General features: G+C 34.9%; 1 protein-coding gene across 2 annotated transcripts in view; it reads right to left on the bottom strand.

Annotated features, from left to right (window-relative positions):
* The window catches only part of LOC150110201 (neuroguidin), a 176128-nt gene that overhangs the window by 38274 nt on the left and 125162 nt on the right, over positions 1 to 12692 (bottom strand). For both annotated transcript variants that reach the window (XM_090392175.1, XM_090392167.1), the window contains exons 11-12: positions 11881 to 11919; positions 4360 to 4387 (exon numbers count right to left, since the gene is read on the bottom strand). In XM_090392175.1, the coding sequence (XP_090248301.1) occupies positions 4360 to 4387; positions 11881 to 11919 (67 nt within the window). The remainder of the gene's footprint in view (positions 1 to 4359; positions 4388 to 11880; positions 11920 to 12692) is intronic.

Genomic DNA, 12692 nt, shown 5'->3' with positions numbered 1-12692 from the left:
GATCCCCTGTTGATTGACAGTGGATTCTTCATTCATACTGGCAGTCATTTATGGCAGATAACTTTGAAATTGTTGTTCACCATCAGACGATGGTGTGTCACAGATCACTTTTGTGAGGTGTCTTCCATCTTTTCTTTTGTTTGTGTCCAAAGTGGTAGCATCTGATGATTTATATGGAAGTGAAATTACATTCATCGACTAACTTAATGATATCATCCTTTAGTGCAGGGTTTCCCAAACTGTGTTCCCCGGAACACTAGTGTTCCGCGAGAAGTTCTGGAATTTGTCATTTTAGTTTTCTAAGCATTTTTCATGAATAAATATTTTATAGTGGAAATATTCAGAGGAGAATAATATTCATGAATATGTCGAAAAGCTCAGACCCAGAATGCCTAATAACATCTGTGTATCGTTAAATTTTCACACATCGAAACCTTTCAACATTTGGGAAAGGGAATACCACTGTTTATGACTGGTCATAAAAATTGTGTGCAAGCAGGATTATAACAATGATTGGAGTATCATTTGTTCTCAAAACTGAAGAAAATGACATCTGTGTAGTAAATGTCAGTGACCAAGCGGCGTATCATCTGTTCTCAAAACTGAAGAAAATGACATCTGTGTAGCAAATGTCAGTGACCAAGTGGCATATTTTTAAACATGGAAATATTCATGAATTATTGTTAATTTTCACACATTGAAATCTTTCAAAAATCGGGAAAGAGAATACCACTGTTTATGACTGATCATAAAAACTGCCTGCAAGCCAATTACAACAATGGGCAGCGTATCCTCTGTTCTCAAAACTGAAAGAAATAGCATCTGTTGCAAATGTTAGTGACCAATCAGCAAGGAAATATAAAGAAAATTTTTCCACTGAAATTGAAAATCAAGGTAGTCTATATCCGGTTCTCAAATCTAGTAATACTGAATACTTTCTTCGCAAGCTCGTGTTATAGGTGCCATGATTTTTTAAAAGTAATAGGCCTGCAGATTTAAATTTTAATATGAATAAGAGACAAGGAACTTTGTTTAATTTTGGTATTAAGACATCTCTTATTGAAGGTGTTTGTGATGCAACAGATAGTGGGTCATCCACCACCAGCCTACAAAGCAATCTCCAGGATGTACAAAAGGAGGGGAAAACTACCAGCACACAAGAGAAAAAGTCTGCATTCACTCGTAAGTACTTATAATAATATTATAAATTTTTGGTGATCAGAATGGAATTATGTAAGTGAAAATCAGCACAAATTAATTTAATGATGTTTATGTTTAATTGATGCTTAATTAATTACTAATTAATAATTAATGATCAATTATTAATTAATAAAATCAGCTAAATTAGCAATTAATTATTAATTAATACATCACAAAATAACCAAGGTGTTCCATGAAAATTTCAGGATTTGTGAAGTGTTCTGTCGTAGAAAAAGTTGAGCAAACCCTGCTTTAGTGCTTCATTAGTTTGTGTGAAGGTTGAGAATGGCAGTATTGAACTTTTTTATTTTTGGCCTCAATTCAGTCCTATACTTTTGATACAATGAAATTGCCAAGTTTGTTGCTGTTATTGGCAGAGGGCACATTTATTTTTATGCACTGATTGTGAAGCAGTTTGAGCCTGCTACTAGTGATTCAACTGTGTAGGAGAAAGTTTCATCAATAGTAATGAGGCAATGCTCAAGGCTGTCAATGAGCTTCCCTAAGTTCAAGAACTTTATTGAAGGAAGGCACAGTAAGCATGTAACCAGTGACAACAGAAATCATATATAAGATCTTTTTCTGTGTTGATGTGTAGTCTACAATTTCCGTATTTTTGTGTTAAAAGTTGTTTTTTGTCAGTGTTTGACTGCACTAGTGAGACATGAAACACTGTCATCATTAGGTTTGTTGCTACCATCTTGGCTTTGTGTGGTAGGCATAATAGTCACTTGTACATGGCTGATATTAAAATGAAAGGAAAAGAAAACTGTTTTGAGATACTTAAAAGGTACTTACAAATTGCACAAGAATATTTAGTCTCTTAGGACCTGCTACTGCTATGATTTCATTTGGTGGAGATTTTGGAGGAAAACACAATATGATAATAATAAAATACAGAAGCACAAGTTTAGAGCGACTTATTCCAAAGTGTCACCTGGTAACTAGCTTGGCAGAGAATTTGTGTTTCTGTGAATTACTACAACATATAAACAGGATGCAATTTTTAAATAAATTTTGAACAGAAATGGAAAATTACATGGAAAAAATGTGTTAGATAATGTAACCAAATATAATTTGAATTAATGTAAATTTGTTGCACGAGTTTTTCACACACAAAAAAAAATGGAACCTTGATGAAACTCTGATCAGTGTAAACTATACTGCATAAATATAGAATCTGCATAAACAGAGAATTTGTGTTTCTGTGAATTACTACGACATATAAACAGGATGCAATTTTTAAATAAATTTTGAACAGAAAAGGAAAATTACATGGAAAAAATGTGTTAGATAATGTAACCAAATATAATTTGAATTAATGTAAATTTGTTGCACGAGTTTTTCACACACAAAAAAAAATGGAACCTTGATGAAACTCTGATCAGTGTAAACTATACTGCATAAATATAGAATCTGCATAAACAGAGAATTTGTGTTTCTGTGAATTACTACGACATATAAACAGGATGCAATTTTTAAATAAATTTTGAACAGAAAAGGAAAATTACATGGAAAAAATGTGTTAGATAATGTAACCAAATATAATTTGAATTAATGTAAATTTGTTGCATGAGTTTTTCACACACAAAAAAAAATGGAACCTTGATGAAACTCTGATCAGTGTAAACTATACTGCATAAATATAGAATTTGCATAAACAGAGAATTTGTGTTTCTGTGAATTACTACAACATATAAACAGGATGCAATTTTTAAATAAATTTTGAACAGAAAAGGAAAATTACATGGGAAAAATGTGTTAGATAATGTAGCAAATATAATTCGAATTAATGTAAATTTGTTGCAAGAGTTTTTCCACACACAAAAAAAATGGAACTTTGATGAAACGCTGATCAGTGTAAACTATACTGCATAAATACATAAGAGATGAAAACTGTAATGTCTATTGTCAAATGGGCTTTCTTCAGTGCATTAATTTTCATGATCAAACTATAGTTTGATCATGATACTGAATGTTGAGTTGGAGTTTGTTCCAGTAGGTGACTTTTTTTGCTGCTTGTCTTGGTTTTCTGATGAAAGCAGTGGGGACTGGTGTAACCAGGCAAAGCCACAGCTGACATGAAATTCTGTCATGCTGTACCATTATTTTATCTTCATTTAAGCCAATAAGAATACAATTTGGTTGGCTAAATTTGAAATTGCCAGCCCATCCATGTTTGTTTGTTTGGTACCCAAGTAAATATTTACTAGTAGGATGATAGTAGATAGTAGTATGATAGTAGGATCACTACAGGAAGGTGAGGATTAGACATTAGGTCAGAAGCCTCTAGTCTTATGATGGGTAGAATTCCTTGGTTAAATGATGTCTTGCAGTCATAACCAAGAATTTTGCTATCATAAAATGTCTTGTTCTCACTCTACACACGAAATGGAAAATCACTCCAAAATGCCTGCTTTTAAGCTGTGGCTCATTTGCATATATTGCTGACAGTGACACACACACATTTGTATACAATAACCAGACTCAGAGTCACTTTTTACACAATGTACCTATGTTTTTTTCCTTCCCTCTGAGTTATTGGCATTTTTCTTACCTGTTCCTTAATTTATGGAAACCAGTGTATGTTATTATGTGATTCAAACCTAATACCTGTTGGTCAGCAGAAATGCTATCTGCCTGCCTAACCTAGGCTTATGTTGAAAGAAAAGTAATTCCCCATGAAGGATTGCAAATTGTACGTTAATGCCACAAGTAGATAAAGGGTAGATTATTATTATTATACAAGCATCCACATAGTATCTGAAGACTCATTGAAATAGGCTCACACAAACAATTATCTGCACAATACTATCATATCTCTCCTTAATCTCATTCACTGACAAAGCACTCATGAACGCCTATGATTACCCATTTCACTTGTTCACATATTCAAGCCAAAAAAACTAGTCTTCACATCCTTGCTAACTGAACTTAACACAACTTCCAGGGATGATCTTAGATTAAGTTGAAACCATGTTTTGGAGATCAAACATTTTTTTCCTATCCTACTCCTCTCCTCAAGGGTTCAAAAAGCAAAGTTGTGGTCTCCTAATATCTGATAAAAATGATCTACCAGTAGTAAATGCAGAAAAGCACATTTACTATTAATATTTAGTTAGCATTTACTAATTAAATATATTTATTTAATAAACTTACATTTCTTTTTGCCTTTCTTCTTATTGGGCTAAATGAAAAAAAAATTATGTATAAGAAATTGGTTATTTGAAGAAAGCCTTAAAAGGCCTTATAATAAGTAAAATTATAAATTTTCACTATAATAAATTTCTTTTTTAGACCAAATAAACTTAAGGAAGTTGAGATAAGAATTTTTGGTAGTTCATTATAGTAAGTTAATTGCATGTGACTCTTACTATAGCAAACTTGTGGGGACCACAGGAATAGTTATAGTGAATTTCATTTAGCATAGTATCGTACCTATGGGACTTTTAATTGCAACTTTTCACTAGTTTGCTCATTCTATGGGGGAATGAGTTTGCTATGGTGGTATTTGCTATAGTGAGAGTTCACCTTATTCAAAAGAGAATAAATATAAATTTTTATCCTTATAAACTTTATAAACATATAAACTTTTGAAGGTTATGTTTTTCAAGGCTTTGTAGTACAAATTAGTCTATAACGAAATCAAAGCTTCTGAAAATGATGGTACTACGTAGGTTCACAAGGCGCATGCACGCACACACGCACGCACACACACACACACGCACGCACGCACGCACGCACACACTAGAAATAATAATTTTTTTATCTCTAATTAAAGGCCAATATGTGTCTATTTAAATCATCCTGCAAGTTCTCTACATTACCTTGATTCAAATTATTTCCTATATAATTTATTATTATTATTATTCTTACGTGACATCACCAAGGAATCCAAAGACTCATCAAGGGAGGGCACCTATTCTACAACTCTCAATCTCCACCACTCAGTCCACCAAATGCATCATCCACATCAACACCATCTATTACCCACCACTACCACTAGTATTTTCACAGACAATCACAAACATCCCTGCCCATGGTGGGATTCAAGCCCACAGCCTTTTGGCCAGAGAGCAGATATGCTAACCACTTGGCCAACCAGGCTGGCTATAGCCTTTAATTTATGCACAAACTAAACAGTAGTGGTGTCCAAACACAGATACTTGCAAAACCACTAATCACCTGCTTTCTCCTGGATTCTGCTCCCTCATAAACTACTTTTTTGATATCTGTCCTTCAGCCACCCCCTGTATCCATGTCACCAGTTTCATATCAATTTCCATTTGTCCCAGTTTGTGTAATAGTTCCATGTGGTATCCTGTCAAATGCCTTTGCAAAATCCAGCAGTATCACCATATAGCCATTCCCTTTATCCAACTCAGCTGTTACTCTATTATAAAAAGCCAATATATTACAAAAGCACAATCTCAGTAATTTACTAACTTATCCTAAATTATCCAAGTCCACTTAAGCTCTAATCTAATCTAATCTCATCAACACATACTTGTTGACATAACAGGAGCACTTCGGTGTTGAAGCTGACTCAAGAATGAAGAACACCATCACTGGCTTAATAACCAACTTCATCATAGCCATATGCTGCTACTATGAAGTAGCATTTTCTGTCTTAAAAGAAGAAACAGTACCCTGCTCTTTAAAGGCATGTTTGTGGTACTGGATTGGTTATTCAGTTTATTTCGTGTTTAATATCCTTTCTAAAATGTGTGATTCAGTAGGTAACGCGGCTGACCTAACTATGCATCTATAGCATAAAACACACATTTTGTGTTGATGAATGTCTATGATCATGTATCCTCTTTCGCTAAGCAGTACAAACTCTCACTGAAATGAAATGTCTGACAGATGGTGATCAGCAGAAGGAGCTAGTATTTGTTATGTTGGACTGTAGAAATATAAAGCAGGTACTGAGAATTGTGGAATGAATTGAATGATTTATCAGAAGTATGCTTTTTGAAGTGCATTCGTAATAAATATTAGAATACGAATCTAAAGGTTCTCTGCTCACATGGCTTGCTGCTTTTGAAAGAGCCATCCTGAGAAATAATTTACTTATCTAACAAATTGATGCAGTGTGATATAGAATAATATAAGGTTATGAGAATGCATACATTAATTTATATCAAATTGTATAGTTTAGTTTATGGTAATAAGTGTTCAGGAATGTATTAAGCAAGAATCCGATATATTTTGTCAAGAGTTTCAAGAGTCGTTCAATCATTTGTACCATCATCTTCTAAACTCATCATGTAATACTATCATAGTATCCAGTACACATCTTGAGGCTGCATATAAAGAATCTAACAATGTATCAAGAGACAGCAGTAATTATATTAATATATCATCATAGGGTGCTTAAGGTCAAAGCAGTATAACTGAAAGGAGACCTCCACATAGCCTTTAAAGGAATGTGGAGAACTGACCAGGGCTTCTGACCTAATGTCCAATCCTCACCTTCTCGTGGTGCACCCTGTTGGGTATCTACTTGGATACTGAACGAAAGAGGATGGGCTGGCAATTTGGGATTTAGCCAACCAAATTGTATTCTTATTGGTTAAACCAAAATAAAAAAATGATGGTACAACATGACAAAATTTCATGCCGGCTGGGGCATAGCCCGGTTAAACAAGGCCCCCGCTGTTTTCGCCAGGGAACCAGGGCGGACAGCGAAAAGTCAGCTACTGGAACAAATCTGAAAACAAACCCCAACTCAACATCACCAGAGTTAAAGATCGGTACTATCAACATAAGAAGCCTGAATGGCAAAGAAAAAAATTAGTTAAGTACCAGATCGACATAATAGGAGTGACTGAAACAAAAAAGACAAAAACTGGTGAGATCTTTCTGAGCAATAAATACAAAATGTTATATTCAGGCAATGACAATCAAGTAAAAGAAGGAGTAGCCATAGTATTCAACACAAAATACGAGGCTAATCTTCTTGAATGACAGTCAGTCTCAAGTAGAGTAATGTGGGCAAATATGAGAATGGGGAACTGGACAATGAGACTTATTTGTGCCTATAGTCCCACAGAAGGTTCTACTAAGGTAGAAGTGGAGGAATTTTTTGATGCTCTAGAAAAAGCAACTGACACAACAAAAAAGGAAAAGTTGGTCCTTGTTGGGGATCTAAATAGCAGAGTAAGAAATGATTGTGAGACATACAAAAATATTTTGGGAAAATTTGGAGAAAAGAGCAAAGCTAATAATAATGGCAAATATCTGTTGGATTTCTGCTCAGGACATGGACTGGTTATTACTAACACCATGTTCCAGCATAAAAATGTGCACAAATTCACATGGAGAGAAGAGGCAATTAATAAGAAAAGTCTCACTGACTATGTTACTGTTGATAGTGATGTTTTCTCCCTGGTGCAGGAAACCAGAGTGTACAGAGGATTTGAAATTGAAAGTGATCACTATTTAGTCTTGAGCAGGATAAAATTGAATTTCACATTGAAAAGAATAACATGTAAGAAAGTTTTAAAGAGAATAAAAGTTGAGCAGCTCTCAGATGTGAACCGTAGACTAAAATACACAAAGATTATTGAAGAAAAAAATGAAAGAGTTTGAGAACAGGAATCAAACCTTGGAGATTCAGTGAGAAGCCTTGAAGAAAGCCCTGATTGATTCAGCTAGAGAGGCATGTGGTGAAGTTGTCTGCAAGGATAGAAAAATTAGAACTCCATGGTGGACACAGAAAGTTAAAGAGGCAGTGAAGGAAAAGAAGAAGGCATATCAAAAGTTCCTGGCAAATAACTCAGCTTTTGCTCTTAGAGAATACAGAGACAAATGCAAGAATGCTAAACACTGTGTAAAACTAGCTAAACAAAAGTCATGGGAGGATTTTGGCAAGAATACAGAAAATAAATATCAAGAAGGTTATAAGATATTCTGGAGGTTGTTGAAGAAGCTTAGAAATGGAGGAAAGAGTGCTGTAAAAGGAGTTAGAGATGATAAAGGTGACATGAAAATGGGAGAAAAAGATATCCTTAAAGTATGGAGTAATTACTTTGAAAAACTGCTAAATGAAACAAGCAGTGATGACAGCACAGTGGTAAAAAAACACTGACCAGACATGCAGTCAGGAATACATATCCATACTTGAAGTAGAAAAAGCCATCAAAGGCTTCAAATGTGGAAAGGCAGCAGGAGTAGATGATATTCGACCAGAAATGCTGAAGTATGGTGGTATAAGAGTCTTACAGTGGCTGCACTGCATAGTTCAGAAAGCCTGGACAGAGGGACGAATTCCCGATGATTGGAGTAGAGCTCTCATAGTACCCATATATAAAAAGGGAAATAAAACTGAATGTGAGAATTACAGAGGTATTTCCCTACTGAGTGTTCCTGGCAAGATCTATGCAAGTATACTTGAGAAACAGTTGAGAGGAATTGTGGAAGAAAAGCTTGGTGAAGAACAAGCTGGATTCACGCCAAATAGAGGCTGTCAGGATCAGATCTTCACTTTACGACAAATAGTCAAGAAAGCATGGGAATATAACAAAGATCTGTATTTAAGTTATGTTGATTTGGAAAAGGCATATGACAAGGTGCCAAGAGAGAAGCTATTTAATATGCTACAGTTATATGGTGTCAATGGGGTATTATATCAAGCAATACTTAGTCTTTATTTGAGTTGTGAGTCAGCAGTTAGAATTGAAGGAAGTACAGGAAGATGGTTTAATGTTAAATCTGGTGTGAGACAAGGATGTACATTGTCCCCTCTGTTGTTCATTGTCTGTATGGATCACATTATGAAGGAAAGTGGTATTAAACATGATATCAGAATTGGAGATGTTAATGTCAGCTCTTTGTTTTATGCAGACGATGTTATACTTCTAAATAAATCCCGCTACAAGTTTGAAAGATTCCTTGACTAAACTGAATAACTGTTATAATAGATATGGTATGAAGGTCAGCAATAAAGAGACAAAGTCAATGAAAATATGCAGAATCATTGAAAATGTCAACTGTGTTGTGAATGGAGAACCTGTGGAACAAGTAAAACATTTCAGCTACTTAGGCACGATTTTTAGTGAAGATGGTAAATTAAATATAGAAATAGACAACATAATCAGCAAAGCTGGTATGGTGGGAAGTCAACTGAATAAATTCATATGGAATAAGAAAGAAATTAGTCGGAACACTAAATTAGCTGTATATAAGGCAGTGTTCAAACCAGTTTTAACTTATGGATCTGAGAGCTGGGTCAGAAGTAAAACACTTGACCAAAGACTAGAGACCGTAGATATGAGAGTCCTGAGAAAGATTAGAGGCGTGAACAGATGGCATCAATGGCAATATCATATTAAAAACGAGGATAATAGGAAAGAACTTGACATTGTCAGCATCCAGGAATGCGTTAACAAAGCTAATCTCAGGTGGTATGGTCACTTAAACAGAATGGGCGAAGAAAGATTAGCAAAACAAGTGTTCTCTGCCAGGCTGGCAGAAAAACGACCCAGAGGAAGACCAAGATATAGGTGGATTGATATGGTACAAAGTGCCTTAGACGATAGAAATATAAGATCTGATAATGTTGGAGTCTTGACAATTAACAGACTGATTTGGAGGAAAATTGTAGATAGGAAGTTAGTAATGATGTAATTTTTTTTCATGTAGTACTATCATATCCTGTACACCCCTTGAGGGTACATGGCAGGAATTTGATGATGATGATATATCATCATTAAGCTGGAGCTCAAAAAAAGATAAAATTGTGAATAGAATTCAAGGAGAAAGGTGACAACTGGGCAAATAAATGATACAAAGCACAGGTCATAATGGTAACTAGTGTAGTAAGAAAGGAAACTAGAAGTACAGGCCAAAGACAATCCCGAACAGTTCTTTCGATATGTTGCTAGCAAAAGGAAGAACGTTTATGGGAGAATGATTTTAATGAACGCTGATTGTAGTGAGGTAACTGAATCAGTCAAAACAGCGGAATTACTAAGTCAACACTTTGCAAGAGTATATAATCTAGGTGGAGATATTGCAGTAATGAGAAAGGCAAAGACTTATATGGGAATTGAAGTAAATGAAATGGAGGTACATAGTATATTACAGAACCTTGATGTGAATATAGCTAGAGGATTAGATGATATACCAGCTCGAGTTTTACATGAATGTGCTACGGAATTGTTGCCTTTGACCACATTGTTTAATCTAAGTCTCGGTTCTGGGTTAGTTAGTCCCAAGGAGGTGGAAGGAGAGGAAAATAATTCTATTGCATACAAGAGGCTCCAAGCCTGATGTAGCAAATTACTGGAAAAGTTGGTCAAGAGCAAAATGCAGGCATAGAGGGAAATCGGATACCGTATGGGGGGGGGTCAACATTGTTCTGTGAAGGGTATTTATGTCTTATAATACAGTAACAGCTGGATAAAGGTAGTGTGTTTACAGTGATACTGCTGGACTTAGCAAAAGCCTTTGACAGGACAGCACATGGAATTCTAATCAATAAACTGCAGCACATGGAGATGAGTATAGGGTTGGTGAGGTGGATAAGAGGATGGTTGAGAGAGATATCAGGGAGTATTTTACTTGGGAGTAGAGTCCAGAAGAAGATCTGTGACTAATGGCATGCCACATGGCTGTTCTTAGTTTGTTTAATTTGTACATTAATGATATAGGAAAGAATCTGAGAGGAACTGTTCAGTTATTTACCGATGATGCAAAATTGGGTAAAGCAATAGTTAATACAGATGATGTTAAAATTTTGCAGGATGATTTGGATAGACCAGCAGTCTGAGCAAAGGAGAATGGATGTCGATTTAATGTGGCAAAGTGTAACATTATGCATTTTGGGATGAAAAGAGTGAGCTGTATACTACGTTGATGGAGCTATGCTTCAAGAAATTGACGAAGCCAGAGATTTGGGAGGGTTCGTGGATAGGGAATGTAGAGGCAAAAGTGGCTAAAGCAGCTCACGTTATTACTTGGTTACTGAAGAATAAATAATTTGACAAGCAGAGACAAACAGGTTATTAATATTCCTCTATCAAGCCTTGATAAGACCCCATCTTGACTACTATGTGCAGATTTGGTCACCTGGGTTTCTAGGCAATGAAGTAGAGGTGGAGAAGATCCAATGGAATGAACCTTATAAGAACAGGCTGAAGATCTGTGGTTTACAGAAATTGGTTGACAGGCAGAAAAGGGTTGATATGATTGAGACATACAAATTACTGAAAGGTTTTTACAAGATTAATACAGAGGAAATTTCTCAGAACAGGTCTGGTGGTGTAAGAATTAGGGGCCATTCTTGGAAACTGAGCAAGAGTGTGGTTAGAACTAGATTTTTTTGCTTGGAGAATGGTGAACGAGTGGAATAGGTTGCCTGAGTTTGTTGTGGGTGCTATGACTGTGAATTAGTTCAAAGCAATGTATGATGGATACTTGGCAAATGTTTGGATAGTGCTTGGCATGATATTTAGGGCCTCCCTCGATGAGTCTAAGAACTCCATGGAGTTCTTAGACTCATCGAGGGAGGCCCTACATAAATTATTATAATAATTTATTTATTAATTAATAAAATTATATAGATAAATATAAATATCTATATAATTTTAATAATAATAATAATTTGCATTCCCCTGATGCTGAACATTTCATAATTAAATGAATAAAATAATCACGAAGAGAAATATTACATACCTTCTTTGTTATCTTCCTTTTCTTTTTTATGTGCATATCCTAAAATATAAATTTATTAAATTCACATAATCTTAAAATTTTGTTTAGCTAATTCAATTTGAACTTTATTTTGTTTTCAAATATTTTTATCCATAGGATAACATTTATTTATTATTAACAAAAATAACTTACTTATGGAAATACTGAAATATAATACATTACAATCATAAACAGCTCAACCAGGAAATCAAAGCTTTTTTTTATTGTATGGTGTATTGTATTTATGTATTGTATATGGACAAAGTTAGATCATGGGTGGCCAACAGCAGGCTACATGCGGCCCGTAACGTGATTTTGTGTGGCCCACGGCAGGATAAAAACTATGTTAAATTATATGTATTATCAATTTAGCTATTAGTTTCAACCTCAGATTTTTTGATTGATATACTAGTTATATTCATTATTTCTGATGACAAAAACAATTTATATTCTCAACATGGAATCAAACTTGCTTTAAAAAGATTACTCAATTTATAAAATCCACTGCTTCTCTGTGAGAGTTGTAGTATTCATTTGTTGTAGTGGAAGTGGTAGATTTCTATGCGCTCCAGAGTAACACATCATTAAAAATCACTTGCTCTGCTCTGGTTACAGTGATTAGTTTCAGAGACTCAGTTTCATAGTTAACAGTGTTATTGTTGCAGTTTGTGTCCCCTGGTCAGTTACTTCAGCCTTTGTGTACTATGAGTAAGAAACGCAAGATCTGTGAAAAAAACAGGTCATTTCAGGAAAAATGAGAAATTTCTATTTATAAACAATAACGACAATGAACC

The sequence above is a fragment of the Typopeltis vanoorti genome, chromosome 1 (genome assembly GCF_054136105.1).
Source record: "Typopeltis vanoorti isolate ZY-2024b chromosome 1, IOZ_Tvanoo_1.0, whole genome shotgun sequence".
Classification (NCBI taxonomy): Eukaryota; Metazoa; Arthropoda; class Arachnida; order Uropygi; family Thelyphonidae; genus Typopeltis; species Typopeltis vanoorti.
The sequence above is the reverse complement of the archived record's forward strand: the minus strand, read 5'-3'. Positions and strand labels throughout refer to the sequence as shown.